The 20,723-nt window shown below is 41.8% G+C and overlaps 1 protein-coding gene across 3 annotated transcripts in view; it reads right to left on the bottom strand.

Annotated features, from left to right (window-relative positions):
- LOC132394236 (methylcytosine dioxygenase TET2-like) overlaps nt 1–20,723 on the bottom strand; it is a 177,747-nt gene that overhangs the window by 35,625 nt on the left and 121,399 nt on the right. For all 3 annotated transcript variants that reach the window (XR_009512229.1, XM_059970114.1, XM_059970115.1), the window contains 4 exons: nt 17,702–20,606; nt 12,925–13,015; nt 8,823–8,916; nt 4,282–4,490 (listed from right to left, as the gene is read on the bottom strand). Coding sequence is in view for 2 of the 3 variants with exons in the window: in XM_059970114.1 (XP_059826097.1) it covers nt 4,282–4,490; nt 8,823–8,916; nt 12,925–13,015; nt 17,702–20,561 (3,254 nt within the window). In the remaining variant the exon portion in view is untranslated. The remainder of the gene's footprint in view (nt 1–4,281; nt 4,491–8,822; nt 8,917–12,924; nt 13,016–17,701; nt 20,607–20,723) is intronic.

Raw genomic sequence — 20,723 nt, 5'->3', positions numbered from 1 at the left:
GCCAAAGACCTTGAATTTGAATGTTTTTAAGACTGATTCCAAAACCTAGGAGCTTCAAACACCAAATCATGAGGAGTGGCACATCTGACCCACCAGCTGCCTTTTCTGCATAGTACACCTTGCACTGTGTTCTGTCCATGAATATTCACATGTCCCATTTGCTGAACAGGAGGCCTGACCCCTCAAAACATGACCTGAAAATTTAGTCAATGTCTATTGAGACATAATCTCAGGCCACAGGAAGCTATATGAGTATCACTGCTCTTATAAAGTACAGGAGGCTAGCTCAATACTTCAAGCTGCAACCAAACTGGGTCCCTAAAATGTTCATAAATTGACATTTGCTAGTCTCTTGCCTTCCTCTCTGCTTCTGCAAAGTTGAATCATTCAGTTTCTCATGTTTTTGAGAAAAGTTAGTAATTTATTCCTAAGGATAGAACTTATCTAAGCAAACTCTCTCTAATCCTTAGGATGTTCCAGCATGTTATTATTACTCAAAGGATATCTGTTTAAAGTCATTCATTTTGGCTAATTTGGCTTCCTTATATATTTTGAGGATATGGTTATCACAAAAAAGGCTGGTATTTTACTGCCCCATCACTAATTACTCTCAAGAAGAGACACTTCCTTGTAACCATTGACCAGTACGAAGGGAAGAACTCTTTTGTCATTCTTTTATTAATGTTGTGTGATCTTTGAGCCAAATAACAGTGAAGTGCTCCCTGCCAGAGGAAGGATTGATGAGTTTTGCTGGCAGATACAAGTTGGTTGGGTTTGTATTGGAGGTCTTCTGTAAACATGACCAAAGTGTTTTATGTTAGAAACTTGTAAAGCTTTAACCTGTGCTATCAGTTAATTGTAGAATCCCAATGTTTAGACTAAATTCCTGAATAACTTAATGAGCCTTAGTCATCATGATAATGGCACTCTTATCTGCAAGATGTTAATCTACTTTCAAAGTCCAAGTTACAAGAATTGAAAGCTAGTAGCATTTTCACATTGAAGATTTACTATACAAGTTATATGCTGAGACTTCTGTTTACTCAAACATTCTCAAATGTTTTTCCTTCGGGAGATTTAAATGCTGAAACTCTCTGTGGTGTAATCATAACTTTGGAGATGAGTTCCATGTTATAGTCAACAATTAAGTTAATAGGTGCAATAAAACCTCCCTTTTCAAAATGTTAAATTCAGTAGGTTTATGTATACCCTCTCAACACAGGAACACAGGAACGCAGGAACGGTTCTGCCTGCAGAAAAATATCATATAGAAAGTCCATATGACCCCTAAATTTTAGAAGTAAACTTGTTCACTTCACAAAACCGCCTTGCTTAAATTGCAACTGAACTTTTGAATGAAAAGGAGGCCTTGAAGGGCTGCTCCTGTTAGTGCCAGAGAGATGGAATGCGAATCAGCCTGATATTTCAACCTGACATTCGCGTGTTAGGCTTACTGAGAGTTCAGAAACAGGCCTGGTTTTATCCAGCAAAACTATAATTATCTTCTTCAATCCCCAGAAATATAAAAGTTGAAAATCAAATCCAACCAGAGGAATACTGGAATGATGTTAATAGGAAAATGGCTGAGAATTGTTTCTTTGGGGGGGAAAGGAGGCTTTGGCCCTTTCCATCAGAGCTCACAGCCTCTGGTGTATTTATAAGGCTCTGACCTCCCATTCTGATGAGCAAAGTGTCTTTGCCCTTAAAATTTGGCAGATGACAGATGGGGGGTGGAATTAACATCCTTAGACATCAATGGAAAGACTTGGAAATTCCCGCCTCACTGTTTGTCAATTATTGAAGCATTTCAAGGAGCACATGTACATTGTTCTTAATTGTGGATCAGATCAGTAAAGAAACCGGTCTTTTTTTTCTTAAATATGCTTATTGGAAGGATCAATCTGTAAAATCACTCAGATGCTCAGACTCTTAAAAGGCATATTAACTTCTGTTTGCTGAGTGTTCTGATAAGGTAATCACTGGAAGAGCAAGGCAAAAGTGACAGGTGTCTTCTCTTAAGCAAACTGCGAACAGTTTTATAGGAGACTTACAAAGTAACATATGCAAAGCAAACATCTTATAAAGTGGGTGTTCCCATCATAGAGCTTTGAATTGATAAATCTGGTGGTTATGTCCTTACAACTAAATGACAGCCAACAGAATTAATAACATGAAAGTTGTATGCTGCTGAATTGTCAGTACGCAGCCACATCACAGATTTCTAGTTCCAGACCATATCAACAGAATATATGCTACATTCCACAAGGGATCTAGAGCTGGGGACAAGATTCAAGTGCAATCAATTTGGAAATCCAAAAGCCTAAACGTATACAAAGTCAAATAATTCAGGTCCTCTCTCCATCTTCTATGATTTTGCTCTCCAGTCTCTGTGTTTCCCTCTTTCCCCATCAACTTCCTTCTTTCACTACTGCCATTCTACTATTATGCTTTACTTCCAAGTCCTTCTCCACATCATTCCTGCATTCTTCCAACTCTTCCCATTTTGCCATCTTCCTCATCATTCCCTTGTACAACCCACTTTCTAATCTTTTTCTCTTTCTCATTTCCTCCCTGAATTCTGCATCATGTTCCCCACCTCTTGAAGAAAAGGCAAAGGAATCCTTTGCCCTTTCTATGAACTAGATTTCAAAGGCAATTTGAAATATAAAATCCTGCGTTAGACTGAGCAGAAGGTACCTATCAGGGAAGATAGTGATTCTTGCCTGTTGCAGATTCACTTAAGGACTGAAGATGAACTCGTCAACTTGGGACCATTTTTTGACTCTGAGGTTTCTGGGTGGGGTAAAGCAACCGTTGCACTGAATATGATACAAGGGCTCATCCTTGAACAATCCTGTATATATCATAAGATCACAAGTCATAGGGGCAGAATTAGGCCATTCAGTGCATCGAATCTGCTCTGAAATTCCAAAATGGCTGATTTATTATCCCTCTCAACCCTACTCCCCTGCCTTCTTCTGGTAACCTTTGAAACTATATCACCCTCCGCTTTAAATATACTCAATGACTTGACCTCCACAGCTTTCTGTGGCAATGAATTCCACAGTTTCACCACCCTCTGGCTAAAGAAACTGCTTCTCATCTATGTTCTAAAGGGACATACTTGTATTATGGGGCTGTGCCACCAGTCCTTAATTCCAGCATAATAGGAAACATCCTCTCAAACTATCTAGGCCTTTCAATATTTGATAGGTTTCAATGAGATTCCCCCCCCCCCACCCACCCCACCTTATTCCTCTGAAGTCCAACAAATACAGGCCCAGAGCTATCACTCCCGGGGTCACCCTCATGAACCTCCTTTGGATCCTCTATTGTGTGAGTTGCAGAGAACTATGCTCCAATGGGATGTGTTGAACGATATCAATCAAATGATTAAAAGCCTGCTATTTATATTCAGGGTGAGACAAGGGCCAAAGTTATATCAGTCCTGACTATATTAATTGAAAATAATATGGATCCATGGCCCACTGATTTTCCATCCTATTGCTCTTGCTGACAGTGAATTACTACAGTCTCCACAACATTCAGGGAAGTACCAGTCTTTGCATTACATGTAATTAAAGTGTGACCCTTTATACAAAGATTACACCACAATTCTGCCATCCACTTGCACATCACATGTAGGAGGGGATGGATTCCACAAACTAGCAGTAGCAATGGGCACACTTCGGGACACCGTAATCCAACAATGCACCTTGACAGGAGCACTTGTCCCACTGCAATATAAAATTCAATCCTTCCTTCTGGCATTGTACTGTGTTCAGTGATGCCACACTTGGAACCTTGCCCAAAAGTGCACATGGGTCCTGAAGGTAGAACACTATAGCACTAAGAGTTGTGACACACTGCACTTTTACATTCTTAACTTCATGATTTTGTAGCAAATCAATGCCACAATTCTTGAAACACATGAAGTGCTGTACAATTTATGTTGCATTCACTTGTGCTGGGGAATAGAACCCATTCTATACAAGGCACTTAGTATCAGCTTTGAAACTACACCCTGAACAGTCAAACAAATCCCCCTCAACTCTTGATAACACCTTGAGTCCAACTATGACTGCTTTTCATAATGAAACCTGTATTAGGTAGAACTCCTCTTTCCACACTAGATCCAAACAGTCAGCTGGCGGAGTAGTCATTTAGCTCATTTCCCAGAGGTAAAAGACTAGCCGCTTGGCTCTGCTCTGCTTTGATCCATCTAAAATTAATACTGTGCAGTGAAGATAAACATGAGACTGAAGAATGCTGTGTTCCTACTCTTCATTTAGTGCACATCTGCGGCTGGTCAGGGCGCCATGTCTCCTCAGAGTGTCTGTGAGCTCCACATACAGTCTGTCAGCAAGTGGCAGTGGGATTCCTTCCCACACCAGGATCAGGACAATGAGCACTGCAGTGTCGCACGAGTGGCCAGCTCGCTCCCGGACCAGGCACAGCAACTTCTCTTCGACACAACTTCGGCGAAGCACCTGTCAACAGAGAAAGGAGCCATGACCGCAAGTTCAAACAATCATTTTTCTTTTGTTTAGAAACATAAGATTCTGTGATCAGGGGGATTCAGTCCCATGTTTAATTAGATCATTACTGATTTGGATCTTAACTCCACCCATCCATCTCAATTTTAAGTTCCAATTTCAGTTTCGGTGATAATTCTCTAATGCTATTGGACCAACTGGGCAACAGTTTCAATTAAATGTGAAACACTTAAAGACAAATGTGGAGAAGAGCAAGAGAATTATTTACTACAGTGGGTTTATACACATTTAATGTATTCCCTGAAATCTAATAGAAAGTTTCAAATAAAATTGATATACATGTGTAAAGGGATATGTGCAGTGATTTGGAGAAAGAGTGGGACACTAGGACTAACCGGATAGCATTTTGAAATTCCACGGCTGATGGACTTAACGGCTTCTGTGATTCTGTGGATTAATACTACTTTCCTTTCTACTATAGATTTAGGGATTATTTCTCTTAATGTTACTGATTAAATTTTAAATGTATTTGGTATGAATAATACATTCCTTGGAAAAAAATGATTAAAATGTATTCAAGCTGTTAAATTTAAAAAAAAACAATCAAGAAGAGGGCGGGGTGGAGATATGTCTCTACCAAAGGAGGTAGAAGGTGCTCTTTTCCTCCACTAGCCCGCAGGTCACCCTTGGGCAAGATGTAGCACTCCTACGCCTCCAATCAGGGTCACATGAATCCATGGGATTCAGTGCTGAATGGTCGTATGAGCAGCTGGTGAATATCACAAGTCCAGGTTATGTGACCACTGACGACAGGCAGACAATCTCTGCAGGGTACTGATAATGGCTGGGGTCATCTGTCTTGTAAAGACACTGCCCAGAAGAAGGCAATGGCACTTCTGTAGAAGAATTTGCCAAGGACAATCATGGTCATGAAAAGATCATGATCGCCTATGTTAAAGACATGGTACATAACAAATGAACAATACACCCAAGAGCCAAAGAACGGCTGGGTTAGCTGTAACGATGCATTCTGCACTTCAATCAAAATGTTTAAATCCAGAGGAGTGTGTATTGGGTCAGACCCATACTGAAGTCGAGAGAAAGGATAAAAGCAGCAGATTCAGGGAAGGCCGGTCTTTTTATACTGCACAGTTGTGGTAGGTGTTTGCATCAGAGGCCTAAACTCAACTGTAACTAAAGCAAGGGTAGGTTCAAGTGCAGCTGCCATTATTTGAGTGATTCCATGTGACTGTTAAGGCTTTGGCTTAACGGGCTTTGGCGACAGAAGATGGTGGCACAGTTAAGAAGAGGCAAGCCTTTTTTTTTAGTTCAGTCAGAGGGTAGGTATTGAAGGTGAGAGGAGGTAGGTAGGTTCAAGGGACATGTGAGGGGTAAGTTTTTTTACTCAAAGAGTTGTGGATGTCTGGAATGCATTTCCTGGTACGGTGGTAGAGGCAAATACATTAAAGCTTTTAAGAGATGTTTGGATAGGCACATGGATGTTACAAAGACGGAGGGATATGGACATGGTAGGTAGCACCATGGGATTAGTGCTTGGATGTTTTTGATTTGCTTTTCACCTGTTCTGGCACAGTATGAGGGCTGAATGGCCTGTTCCCGTGGGGTACTACTCTATGTTCTACGTTCAGGGGGGATTTATATTCTGAAGGACTTGGACAGAAGTGCCTTGGTTAACGCCAAGTCATTGGATTCAACATCTATACCTTTTCCAGGGATCCGACATGTTTGAAATAGGGAAAGGTGACAAATTACTTCCAAGATGCCCTAACTCGGTTGAAGCTGTGCTACCTCGATGTGAGATTCAACACTGAAATATGCAGAACGGTATTTGCTGTTTGGAGGTGGAGCTAAACGGCGACTGCTTGCATCTTCAGAAACAGCTCTATATCCATCTCTAATATCTTTATTTTTCCCTTTCAGGGTTCCTTTGACCTGGAGTTACACACTGACTATGGTCCTTTGTGGGAATGGATTCCGCTGTTGGGGTTTCACAATCGGCTGTTGTTGCTTGGCATGCCACAGGCTCAGCCTAAAGTCAGGCTCAACTTTGGAGGCTTAGGATCAGAGCTCTGGAGATGGGCAGATTGAAGGTCGCTGTCATGGCAGGATCATCAGGGGAGTCGGAATATCTACGACTGTGTGTCCAGATCTTTGGGCACAGAGCTCAAAAAAAGTGACCTAACAGACCTTTAACATCATAAACCAGCAAGTTGTTTGTTATGTCTCTCCGCTCACTGGGAAAATGGAGACATCTCTTTCTGCCTTATTGGGGGGAGAGAGCCTGTGGTATGTTGAATACTGGGTGAAACACATAGTCTTTGGGGTAACTGCAAGTCTGTGTCTTTGTATATTGTATACATTTCTCTGGCATTAAATGGACGTTTGAAACCTCTGAAACTTTGAACAGGCCTTTGAAACCCACCACAGAACATTGGGGTTACTGCCTAATAATCACTCCTGCACTGAAAATTTTACTTTCACTTTTACTTGAGCTCAACCACTCAGAGTCCAATATTTATACCCATCTCATTATCTCACTTTGAATATGTGACTTGACATTGAATTTAATAGCTTAATTGGTTCTGACTGTACGCTATTCACGAACAAGTTTTCAGAGACACGTCGTATTCAGGAGAGAGTACCAGACATTATTTTGCTGGGTGACAGAGACTTGTAGGCAAAAGCCCATGGAAGCCAATTAGAAAGTTTGAGTGTAACATACAGGGAAATTATTGATGAAGATTCTTAGGGATAAAATCTACTTCAATCTAGGAGAAGCATAGACTTACTTGCAATAGATAACATGGCTTTGTGCCAGGGAGGCTATGCCTTACAAATGATTAAGTTGTCTTGAGGAGTTGACGAAGATGATTGATAGAGTTAGGGCAGTGGATGCTGTACTGTATACTTGGACTTTAGTAAAGCACTGAACAAGGTCCCTCGTGGAAGGTTGATCCATGGAGACTTGCTAGCTTGGATTCAAACCTGGCTTGACCACAGAAGAAAAAGAGTAGTGGTGGAGGGGTGCTATTGTGACTGGAATTCTGAGTACTGGTGTCCTGCTCGGATCAATGCTAGGACCACTATTGTTTGTGAGATATCATTTACTAACTTTGAGATACATCATGGTAACAGGCCATCCTGGCCCAATGAGCCTATGCCGCCTAATTACACCAAAGTGACCAATTAATCTTTGGAGCGTAGAAGGAAACCAGAGTACCTGGAAGCCGACACAGTGACAAGGAGAATGTACAAACTCCCTACAGTGATGGAACTGAAACCAAGTCACTGGTGTTATACTAACTTCTACACTACCCCATTGCTCCTAACAAATGCTTTGGATGAAAATGTAAGTGGGCAGAGTTATGAGTAGTGAGAAAGGTTGTTAAAGGACTCAGCAGGATATAGAGCAGTTAGAAATTTGAGTGCAGATGTACAGATGGAGTTTAGTCCAGAGATGTGCAAGGTGTTGCCCTCTGAGAGGTCAGTATACTTTCCTCTTTTGGGAGAGAAGTTTAAAGTAAATAGCAGAATCTAGGGACATTGGTTTACAAAAGGATCTTGGGGTGAAAGTGCAACACAAGTAGATAAGAGTGGTAAAGGCAGCACGGTGCCTCATGGTGTCAGATATAAAAGTACGGACAACATCTTGCAGTTGTATAAAACTTTAGTTAGACCACATCTGCAGTGCTGTGAGTACTTCTAGTTGCCTCATTATAGTAAGCTGTAGAGGCTTTGATTAGGATGCAGAAAAGATTCACAGCATCAACTTTAAAAAGTTGGACAAACTTGGATTGTTTTCTCAGAAGTGTCAGAGGCTGAGAGGCAACCTGATTGAAGTACAGTAAGTAAAATAATGAGAGTTATAGATAAGGTAGACAGTGAGAATTTCCCCCTCCCCAGGATAAACATGTCAAATACTAGAGGGAATAGCTTTAAGAAGAAAGTTTTAAAAGATTTATGAAGTAGATGCAGAATACAGCGACTGGTGGATGTCTAGATACACTGTCAGTGAAAGTAGGGAAAGCACACTGGACAGCAAAGTTTAAAAGTCACACTGAACAGTCAGGAAATGGAGGAATATGAGCCATGTGGAGAAAGAAGAAATTAATTTGGATTAACATTATGGTCAACACAGATATCACTGACCAAAGGGCTTGCTTCTGTACAATAGTGTTTTATGATCAACAGCACTTGCATTGTATGTTTGTCTTTTCCCAAAAATCCAAATTGATTCTAAAGAACCAAGTGCAAATCAATGTAATGGCCATCTTTTTAGATTGTGGAAATAAAATTAAAACTCACCCATTTTGCAATAGGGCATCCTTGACTGCTTTTTCCCTCCTTGCCAGTGTAAATAATTTTCTCGATTCTTATAGCACTGCCTTTCTTGCTAAACCTGAGAGAAGCAAATGCATTAACAAGACTGTTACTCTCAGTCATAAGACTAAAAACAGTTATAAAAAAAAGAGCATAACCAATATTCTCACAGGCAGGTTTGTTAGAACTGTTGGGGAGGGTTTAAACTAACCTGGCTGTGGGGCGGGAACTGGAATGAATGGACTCAGGAAAGGATGGATGGTAAAAAAGTAAAGATATTGTGTAGTCAGATTGTCAAAGGACAGGCAGGAGATGGGACTTAGTTGCAGTCAACAGGCTGAGTATCAAATCATTAGCAATGCAGAATCAGAAAGGATAGCAAATCAAGGTGTTGTATCTAAATGCGCACAGTGTAAGAAATAATGTGGACGATCTTGTTGCATTATTACAGATTGCCAGGTATGATGTTGTGGCCATCACTGAATCATAGCTGAAGGATGGTTGTAGTTGGGAGCTGAATGTTCAAGGCTACACGTTACATCTGAGAGATAGGAAGGTAGGCAGAGGGGGTGGTGTGGCTCTACTGGTAAAGAATGGCATCAAATCAGTAGAAAAATGTGACATAGGATCAGGAGACATTGAATCCTTGTGGGCTGAGTTAAGAAACTGCAAAGGTAAAAGGATATTGATGTCAATTATATACAGGTCTCTCAACAGTGGCTGGGAGGTGAATCACAGATTACAACAGGAAATAGAAAAGGCGAGTCAAAAGGGCAACGTTATTGTAGTCATGGGAAATTTTAACATGCAGGTCAATTGGTTAAATCAGGCTGGTGATGGATCTCAAGAGAGTGAGTTTGTTGAATGCTGAAGAGATTGCTTCTTAGAGCAGTTTGTCGTTGAGCCTACTAGGGGATCAGCTATACTGGATTAGGTGTTATGTAATGAACAGGATAGATTAGGGAGTTTAAGATAAAAGAACCCATAGGAACCAATGATCACAGTATGATTGTGTTCAGCTTGAAATTTGAGAGGGAGAAAGTAAAGTCTGATGTGGCAGTATTTCAGTGGAGTAAGGGAAATTACAGTGATATGAGAGAGGAGTTGGCCAAAGTAAATTGGAAGGAGATGCTGGCAGGGATGTCAGCAGAGCAGCAATGGCATGAGTTTCTGGGAAAAATGAGGAAGTTGCAGGACATGTATACTCCAAAAAAAGAGTAAATACTCAAATAGTACAACTGAGGCCAACAAAGGAAGTCAAAGCTATTGTAAAAGTAAAAGAAAGGGCATACAACAAAGCAAAAATTAGTGGGAAGATAGAGGAAATTAGTGGGAAATTTTAAAAAACCTACAGGGAGCAACTAAAAAAATTATTAGAAGGGTAAAGGGCAAGCTAGAAAATAATATCTAAGTGGATAGTAAAAGATTTTTCAAGTATGTTAAAAATAAAAGAGAAATGAGAGTGGATATAGGACCGCTAGAAAATGAGGCAGGAGAAATAATAATGGGGGACAAGGAGATGGCTGATAAATACTAAATGAGTATTTTGTATCAGTCTTTACTGTGGAAGATACGAGCAGTATGCATGACACTGTAGTATGTGAAGGAAGAAAAGTGGGTGCAGTTACTGTTACAAGAGAGAAAGTGCTCAAAAAGCTTAAAGACCTAAAGATACATAAGTCACCCAGACCAGAGGAACTGCACCCTAGGGTTCTGAAAGAGGTAGCGTTAGAGATTCTGGCAACATTAGAAATAATCTTTCAAAAATCATTGGACTCTAGCATGGTGCCAGAGGACTGAAAAATTGCAAATGTTACTCCACTCTTTAAGAAAGGAGGAAGGCAGCAGAAGGGAAATTATAGACCAGTTAGCCTGATCTCAGTGGTTGGGAAGATGTTGGAGTCAAATGTTGAGGATGAGGTGATGGAGTACTCAGTGACACAGGACAAGATGGCACAAAGTCAGCATGTTTCCTTTCAGGGAAAATCCAGCCTAACAAACCTGTTGGAATTCTTTGAGGAGATTCCAAGAAGGATAGGTAAAGGGGGATACAATGGATGTTGTATATTTGGACTTTCTGAAGGCCTTTGACAAGCTGCCACACAGGAGGCTGCTTAACAAGAGCTCATGGTATTACAGGAATGTTAAATGATGAGATCATTGACTGATTGGCAGGAGGCAGCGAGTGGGAATAAAAGGATCCTTTTCTGGTTGGCTGCCAGTGACTAGTGGTGTTCTGCAAGGGGGGGGCGGTGTTGGGACTACTTCTTTTTATGGTGTATATAAATGATTTGGATGATGGAATAGATGGCTTTGTTGCCAAGTTTACAGATGATACAAAGATTGGTGCAGGGGCAGGTAGTGTTGAGGAAACAGGTAGGATGCAGAAGGACTTAGATTAGAAGAATGGGCAAGGTATCGGCAAATGAAATGCGATGTTGGAAAGTGCATGGTCATGGTAGTAGAAATAAATGTGCAGACTATTTTCTAAACAGAGAAAAAATCCTGGAATCTGAGATGCAGAGGGACTTGGGAATCCTTGTGCAGAACACCCTGAAGGTTAATTTGCAGGTTGAGTCAGTGGTGAGGAAGGCAAATGCCATGTTGGCATTTATTTCAAGAGGTCTAGGATACAAGAGTAAGGATGTGATACTGAGGCTTTATAAGGCACTGGTGAGGCCTCACTTTGAGTACTGTGAACAGTTTTGGACCCTCCATATTAGAAAAGATTAGATGGCATTGGAGAGAGTACAGAGGAGGTTCACAAGGATGATTCCAGGATTGCAGGAATGAAAGAACGAGGAATGTTTGATGGCTTTGGGTCTGTAATCACTGGAATTCAGAAGGATGAGGGGGGATCTCATTGAAACTTTCAAATGTTGAAAGGCCTAGACAGAGTGAAAGGATATTTCCTATGGTGGGAGAGTATAGGACAAGAGGTCATAGCCTCAGGACAGAGGTGCACCCTTTCAAAACAGAGATGTGGAAAAATATCTTTATCCACAGGGTAGTGAATTTGTGGCATTTGTTGCCACATGCAGCTGTGGAGGCCAGGTCATTGGGCATGTTTAAGGCAGAGATTGATAGGTTCTTGATTGGACATTGCATCAAAGGTTACAGGGAGAAGGCAAGGAACTGGGGTTGGGGAGGAGATGGCAAAAAAGTATCAGCCATGATTGAATGGCACAGCAGAGACAATGGGCCAGATAACCTAATTCTGCTCCTATATCTTATGGTCTTACAACGTTTGATTTCTGATTTCCTTTAAGACAATCCAGTAAAATCATAAACAGTTTCAAAAATGAACTCTTCTCAGGCATCCAGCCAGGTACAGGTAACAATTTTAGCCAATATTTCCATGACAAACTTTGCCATTTTCATCAGGGATGATGCCTGGATATGTCTAGTCTGGTGGTATTTATACTCCCTTAGTCCATCCCTCTTGATTGGTTAGTCCTTATCCAATCAGGTTTCCACTGTCCCATCTTGTTTACAATTGGATTCCAGTTCTTTCTTAGAGCAAGACCTTCGTCTTTGTTAAAATTCTTTTCCTCTAGTTTTATTTCAATGGCTTCCTTCATGAAGCAGTCCCAAAAGTCAATGGCGTGGCACAGAAGACTTGTGCCATCGATGTCAATCCTATAGTCGTTGTGAATGCATTGACCATTGCGAAGAGTTGAGTTACCAGCTTAGTCCATTTGACGCACCAGGTCTGTGCATCGCAGGATCCATTTGTTTAATGTTACTATGTATTATTTAAATTCCACTAAATACAGGAAATAAATGTGCAAGTAGAATTCTTACTGAATGTACAGTGTTCCTGGTCACATTTATTTTTAATTGTTTTTGGTATACTAATTCTGCACTTTTTCTTCAGGGAGGTAATTCTTAAGAACAGACCTTTCCCTAATTTCTAGCCCCACAAACTTCAAATATTTAGTCAACAAGGAGAGAAGTTCAATAAGGCCTACAAGTTCTTAGATTGAACATTAAATCTGCAAACGTGAATTACAAAAAAAATAGATTAACAAAAATCATATCACAGATTGCTTTATTACAGAGATCAAAGATATCAATATAAGTATACCTATTTTCCATTAGCTCTCGAATCTGAGCAATATCACGGCCTGCTCCAAGGTGTGTATAGTAAGGGCCTTCATCTTTTTCACTAATTTGCTCTGTTGATTCAAAATGAAAAGAAACTAACATTAAGCCATTAACTTATTTTACTAACAAGAAAATGTTTACATTGATAGGAGTAATTAATATAAATCAACAAAATTACAGAAAAAATTGACTGATAATTACAAATCGTTTGTGCATAATTGGGAACAGAGACAGGAAAAGGAGACACTGCCTCCTGCATCACATCATGCAGTCCAGGATCTGGGTTCACTGAGGCACAAGGTTATGAGTCGTACAGTGGAGAAGGTTTGTTAAACTGAGGTTTCAGCACTCCTCTCACTTCAACACAGAAGTTTCCTCTAACCTGACTGAAAGAGCAGGGACATTCCCCTCACTGCATTATTATCGGGGGAACAAACTTTTTTATTTTATTTAGAGAAACAGGTCCTTCTGGCCACCCAACTATTAACCCTAATCTCAGGACAATTTACAGTGACCAATTAACCTACTATCTGGTACATCTTTGAACTATGGGAGAAAACCAGAGTACCTGAAAGAATCCCCATCGATCATGGGGAGAACATACAATCTCCTTGCAGATGGCGCTGGAATGGAACCCCCTACTCCCATGTCCCAAGATACTACTGTGAAAGGGTCTCAATCCAAAACATGGGCTGTTTATTCTTCTTCATAGACCCTGCCTGACCTGCTGAGTTCTTCCAGCAATTTGTATGTGTTGCTCTCTGATCTTTACTATTGGCAGAAATTTTGGCCACCATGCCAAAATGCCTACATACAAATCAGCTGTTAAAATGCATTATCCCTCATTTGGATCCTACATGACAATAATTTCACATAGTCAAAGTGCTAGTGATCAAAGATCAACGTCCCCAGGACATTAATCTCATTGCGCTGGGATTGTGCTGTTGATATATTGCCTGCAATGCTTCCCTATAGCAACTACTTGTCAAAAATACTTCAGTGGCTGTGAACTGTTTCGGATAAGTCAAGTCAACTTTTATTGTCATTTCGACCATAGCTGCTGGTACAGTGCATAGTAAAAATGAGATAACATTTTTCAGGACCATGGTTTACATGACACAGCACAAAAACTAGACTGAACTACATAATAAAAAAAAACAGAGAAAGCTAAGAGATTCTGCAGATGCTGGAAATCCAGAGTAACAAATACAGTGTGCTGGAAGAACTAAGCAGGTCAGGCAGCATCTATGCAAAGAGGAGAACAGTCAATATTTTGGGCCAAACCCTTCATCAGGAAATTTTAGGATGCCTTGTGATGTGCTCACCGGTTAGAGAAATAATTAAGAAAGTTCAGATGAATTGACGCAGTAATTCAAAATAAAGAGACTTTTGATCCCCTAGCATGACATTTAATCCCCCCAATGTAAAGAGATACTGTAAACATGCATACACAAGAATCACATTTATTTTGTGGTTTTTCTACTACAACATAACAGTCTTTTAAATCACATGCAAGCCATTAAAACTTCTCATGATGTAATGTTTGGATAAGAGCCAAAATGCCTAAACCTTATTTCATTGACATGGTTGCCAGAAATTATTCCTGGCAGATGAATAGTTCACTCCAGCTAAAATCCAGAAACCTGATGTGACCTTGGCAATGGAATACACCAACATGGCAATTGATTTACTATTATGCCAGGACTTCTAGTGATTTGAAATTTCACCATGCATTGATTACAAAGCTAAGGAGCTATATTAGCCACAGTTTTAAGAGATGTATAACAAGTTCATCAAGTGGTTAACTTCAATCTATGGTCTTAGCAACAAGGAAGCTACTGGCCTGGAAAAATAGAATGCTTAGCAAAGATACTGCTCAACTCATTCTCCAAAGAAGAATGAAGGCTTCAGGGATATAGAAAAAGAATTGGACAATTATAATGCGGACAAGTGTGATGTCATTATTTCACAGAAAAAGCATAAAAACCATCATTGGTGAGAGATATTCAGAGGGATCTGGGTTTCCTTGTACATAAATCACTGATAGTTAACAAGCAGATACAAGAAGCAACTAGGAAGGCAAACAATATGTTGCAAATTAAAACAGTAAATGTTGGCAGAACTCAATTGGTCATGCAGCCTCTATGAAAGAAGAAACTAACTTTCAATTTGAAGATCCTCCATCAGAACTGGAGAGAAAATAAGTTAGTATTTCTCTGCTTTCCAATTCTAGATTTTTTAAGTGAAAGTTTAACTATTTCTCTTTAGTGTTTATTGTTCTAGAGTAGTGTTTCATCCAATGAGTTTGTGGCTTTGGCTGGTACTCTATTGGGGGTGCACTTCTGACAGTGACTCTCTAATTGGGTAAGTCTCCAATGCTAATGCAGTTTTCTGCTGTGCCTCTGACAGATCTGTATTTTCACATCTTTGGAGCAACTTTCTGAGGATTTGACATGGCATGACTTTAGAAACTTCTTTCATCATCAGAAACTTCTTTACCTCCATCACCTCCTAAGCACTACAAGCTACAGAATCCAAGATCCTGTGACTGGAGATATTCTTGAATTGGCCTGCATTCTTCTTCGAATTTCCTTTCTGTTTTGGTTCTGAAACCTATAATAAGTGGCATGCTGGTTGCTGCTCCGAATTTTTTCACTATTGCTTGTTCTGCCCTTCATTCATCCTCGCCCTGTTCTATGTCACAGGAACCACACTGAAATATTACAGCCACTGGAGTGGGCTCGTGTAGACTCCCACAGCCTCTTTATGTTACATTTGACTTGTGGAAACAATCTCACACAAAAAAATATGTGAATATGACCTAATAAAATAAGTACTTCATAATGGCAATCCTCCTTTGGTATGTTTGTAGTTCAATTTCTGCACTAATTGACTATTTAGACAATTTAGCAGCATGGCATCTTTCCTGTTTGCAGATCCCCAGGTTCTTGAGTAACTTGTCCACCCTCCCTCTGTACATAAATTCCTTCATCTATCTATTTTTCCACACTGCATGCTGGATCTCCTGTTCAATAGTGGGAAATGAAACTTTAGCCTACCGGTGATCACTTCCATATTACTCCTGTTCCTACCTGCACTTAGTCCCAGAATTCAGTGTTCCCAAATCTTAATGTGAATGATTCTAGAATTCATCTTAAACCCTAGCAGAATCATCACCAAAATTCAAACAGCCCCAACCTCCATGCACTTAATACTACAACACCTATTCATTCCTCAGCTATAGGTATTTTCCAAATTCCACCATTCCGTGAATACCCTGTATTCATTCCCCAAATTCCATCAGTCCCAGTCCTCAAAAACGCTCAATTCAAAAACTCATCCACTCCCATTCCACACCTACCCCTATTCCTAAATTCTACTCCTCTTCCTGACTGTAGTCATTTGCAGATGGCTATTATTCCCATTCTTTGACAACCATCAATCCTGCAGTCCAAGATCATGGTTCCTCACTGTACTCATTCCTGGAATCTCACCACACACATTCTGAGAATCCTATGACTTCCATTCTTCACTAAACTTATTCCCAAAATTTCACTGTTCACATTACTCACTTGCCACAAGACCCAATACCCCACCATTTGTGTTTCTACTGTAAGTTTTAGTGGAGGCAACTCAATACAAATACAATTAATCTGAATCAGAATTTGAATGTATTTTAGAACCTGATATTCTGTGTACACTAGACAAACATCCATGAGTGAAGACAATTGGAACACCTTTTCAGGATGAGATCCCCATCTTCTATGCCTAATGATTCTAGGAACTCTTGTTGTTTTGCTCTGCAGTAGTAGGCCATGAAGAAAGAATCTCCCAAGATATCAAAATATGTTTGATTTTCCTTTTCTTTGGTGTTTACTACTTTATACCACTGCTTCTGAAAACTAAATAGATTAATACCTGATACTAGAAACTAGCATTCAAGATAGAATCAAGTTTGGATATTTACTTCTCAAACAAAAAGAAAATTAAAATGCTGCAATTCATAAATATTTGTCACATTTTTTTCCAGATTAGGATGCTTTTAACCATAAGTAAATTACATTGATCAAATTTGTATCAGGGCAAGCCTGAAGTTTCCTTGTATTTACCGCTTCAAAGGTGGTTAAACAGCTCTGCAATCACTAGGCTCTAACCCTGCACAATTCTGTGGAAGGAGAGTTTGAAAGCAGTCTGGCTGAGTGTGCAAAACTCCACAGGTACATGATTCTGTGGACCTGTAGAACTGAGGATGCAAGGTTCCGATGCTACACAGTTAGCTAGTGCACAGATCTGTGGTTATGCAGGGTTATGTGTGTGGTCTGTGGCTTATAGGTTTGGGAATAGCACTTTGGATACATTGTTCTGCAAATGGCTTTCTGTGTGAATGATACACTTTATGTTATCAAGGAAGGTATAGATGGAGATCTGTAATACTAGCCACAATTTTCCAATCTTTGTGAGAATTAGAGAGCTGGAGAGTTCAGGTCAAGTTCAACGTTAGGGAGGCTGTGAGGAACAGGAGAAAATTGACATTAACTCTAGGATAAAAGTGAGGCCAAAATAGAAATGTAAGGGAAGTACCATGCATGAAGAACTTCAATTGTTCTATTTCTGATAAGGAAACAGAAATGCTAGAGCTGAGCTATACACTGGATGTTGCATACATGGATCTTTAAAATCCCACACAACATGTATGCTACAAAAACTGAAACAAAATAGGATAAATGTACATTGGAAAGCAGGGTGACATTACTTACCAACACAGCTACATGCAGGGACATCAAACTGTGTCTTTTTCGGGGTATCCAATAAGCTTTTAATAGGAGTGTCTAAAAGTTTCATGGGTGACTCTAAAAAATTACTCAGAGTAGATCCTGGTCGTTTTTTTGTTGGTGTGGCCTCTGTGGAAGAGCTGGTTTGTTGAGCAGAGGGACAGTCGCCGCCCATATCAGACTCAAAATCTGCAGTAGCAGACAAAATGGTGAGTGGCCCTGTAGTTTCGACCTTCACTTGCTTGGGCGACTTGACACTTGACTGCTGTTCAAAAGGGAAGGAGAGGTGGTACTCTTTGAAGCGCTGCTCCAGTGCCTCAATGATGCTTCTTTCTTGTCTTTGCCGGTCACAGCTGAATTGTCGGCTTTGTTGTTTAATAACATTCACTACTTCAGCTTCATTTTTCAGTTGGGCGCTGGAGAGTAGCGGTGAAGGGCCTGTAGGAGATTCTTTTTCGGTCTTAATCACTTTATTAAGTCCTTTGAAATCTTGAATTTTTTGTTGGTGTAGTCTTATTTGACTGTCTTCCTGTGGCAATAAATGGGATTTAAGTGCTGCGATTGTTTGAACATTGTCTTCCTTCTGAACGGATGGAGATTGATTTTGGAGCATGTGCAAGGAGACTGGGTGCGAGTGAGAGACGGAATAATCCTGCGCAGTTCTGAGGGCAGAGTGTTTCTGGAGTTCAGCTTGCACCTGTGGGTGTCGGTGATGGATCGGTAGCTGTTGGGTTTGCTGGATAACAGATGTGTGATGGACTTGTTGCTTTGGATTCTGAGCTTGAACTGGCTCCTGCTGGGTGTGTTGATCTTGTGGTAAATCAGTGCCTTTGCTTAGCAGCAGAAAACCTTGGCTCACACTGCTTTCTGCCCTGTACAGTCTTGTTCCCTCTGGGCTAGTCTGCTTGTCCTCACAGTAAGGCAGAAGGACCTTGTTTGACTGAGACTCATTTAGTTTTCTCTGAGCCGGACTTTGGGTATTCTGAGGCTGGCTGTGGTGTTTCTGCATTGGATGGGCCTGTCGCTCACTCGACGTCCCCACTGGGATTTGCAATTTGACGAGCTCCACTTGCTTTAAGCCAGCACCAGGCTGTGGTCTGCCGCCACTCTGGTAAATGTGGTTGGAAACTGGCGCCATGTGTCCAGGAACAGGGCCAAGCTGTGACCGTTGGGTTTGATGCTCCTGCGGCCAAGGGTGGGAAGCAGGGGCTAACCCCGCCACTCCCCGCTGCAGACAGGGATTCACCAGCAGCGTGTCCGACGGTCGGGGCACAGATTGGGGATGGTCCGGGGCCATGCCTGGCAGCAGTGATGTCCTTACGGCCGGGGTGTCCGCCTTAGCAGGGAGCAGGTGCTGCGGAGCTGACTCCGGCTGGTACACCTGCCCCGGGGGCTCTGGCACCGCCTGCTGCCCTTCGCCCTTCAAGTCCTCCGTCCCCTCCTGTGTAGGCCCCTGGATCGGGGCAGCCCCTCGGTGCTGCTGAGCAGGCGGGACATTGGTCTGCTGCCCAGGGTTGCCCCAGACTCGAATCTTCTCCTTCTCCAGTTGCAGAGGTGGCTGGGTGTCAGCCAACGTCTGTAGAGTCGGCCCCCCACCTCGACCACTGCCGTGCAGCCGAGCAAAGCCCCCACCCTCAGCCAGACTGTACTGTTCCTGCTCCCCGCAGGATGGCTGGGGCCTTACTGTCTGCAGCAGCCCCACAGCCTCAGCCTGTCGCGGAGAATGCCTGCTGCCCGCCATCTCCGGTGGGCCGGGATTGTTGGGAGGGAAGCTGAGCCCTGCTGCTATTTGTGACGAAGTGTGGGATGGACCAGTAGCACCAGTCCAAGCAATCATGTCAGAGTCAGTGTTGGAGGTCCTGGTGAAGCCTGCAGAGCCTGGGCCGTCAGTGGGTAGATGCTTCTGCCCTTCCTGGTTCATGGTCGCCACTACCTGCTGAAGCTGTTGCTTAATCTGCCCTTCTGCTTTTGGCAAATATACCCCTGGCATCACCAGGAAGCTGCTGCCCCTCCCCCAGGCATAAACTTCTGTACTGACTCCAGCTGAGGCTGGTGGTGGTGCAGAGGGGGAGCTCCCACGGGACAGTGAGGTATGTGAGGGAGCTGTATTCTGAGATATTCTGGTGTATTCACGGGATGCAGCAGTAAAAAAGTACTCTGGGTAGCCTGGAGTCAGCACCCGGGGACCATCCTGCTGGATGTTTGTGGAAGATGTGGAACTTATAGCACCGTTTGCAATTGGCACCTGGTTGATTTCAAAGCAGGGGAGAACGTCTCCATTTTTGTAACTGTCAACTTGCTTGATAACCTTCCTTTTTGACTGTGGTTGGAGGCATCCGGAAGCTTCACTGTCAGGAGCAGGAGGCTTGCTCATATCTCCCGGTGAATTCCGCCCATCAGTCTCACAAAGTACACCCTTTTCCCAAATGCACCTTTTCACTTTGACCTCTTGATTCTCTATGTCCACATCCTGTCCATTTGTCTCTTCAACCAACTTCATTTTCTTGCATTGCTGAAGTCCACACAAAGAAAATTCACTGAGAGCATGCTTAATGCCATTCTGCACATTCTTGGAGGCTCTTAGCGTTTCTCGCTGATCCTCAAGATTCTGGGAGTTTCCTTCCTGTTCCTGTGCAAGGCTCTCAATGTAGCTGCTTTTCACACTGTTCCATTTGCAATCTCCATTGACTTGGTGTGGCTCAATTTCTGGTTGTTGGTGTAACTCACTCACAGTTTCACCCTTCACTGACAGGGCTTCAGCTGGACACCCTGGGGAGTAGCAACGGATCGTTAGCACTGGACTCAGTCTCTTGTCCTCGTCATGACCGGCTCTTTCCTGTTCCATCTGGTCTGCTTGAGGGCCATCCACAAGGTTACCAACTGAACGTATCTGAAAGAGGAGAAATGCTTTTTAACATAACAAAACAGCAGATAATATTCCAGAAATTGTATCTCAATTGTTTTTCACACATTGTGACACAGGTGTCAAGTTTAGTATATTATTATT

The sequence above is a fragment of the Hypanus sabinus genome, chromosome 5, assembly GCF_030144855.1.
Source record: "Hypanus sabinus isolate sHypSab1 chromosome 5, sHypSab1.hap1, whole genome shotgun sequence".
Classification (NCBI taxonomy): domain Eukaryota; kingdom Metazoa; phylum Chordata; class Chondrichthyes; order Myliobatiformes; family Dasyatidae; genus Hypanus; species Hypanus sabinus.
Note: the sequence above shows the minus strand (reverse complement) of the source record. Positions and strands in the feature narration are given on the sequence as shown.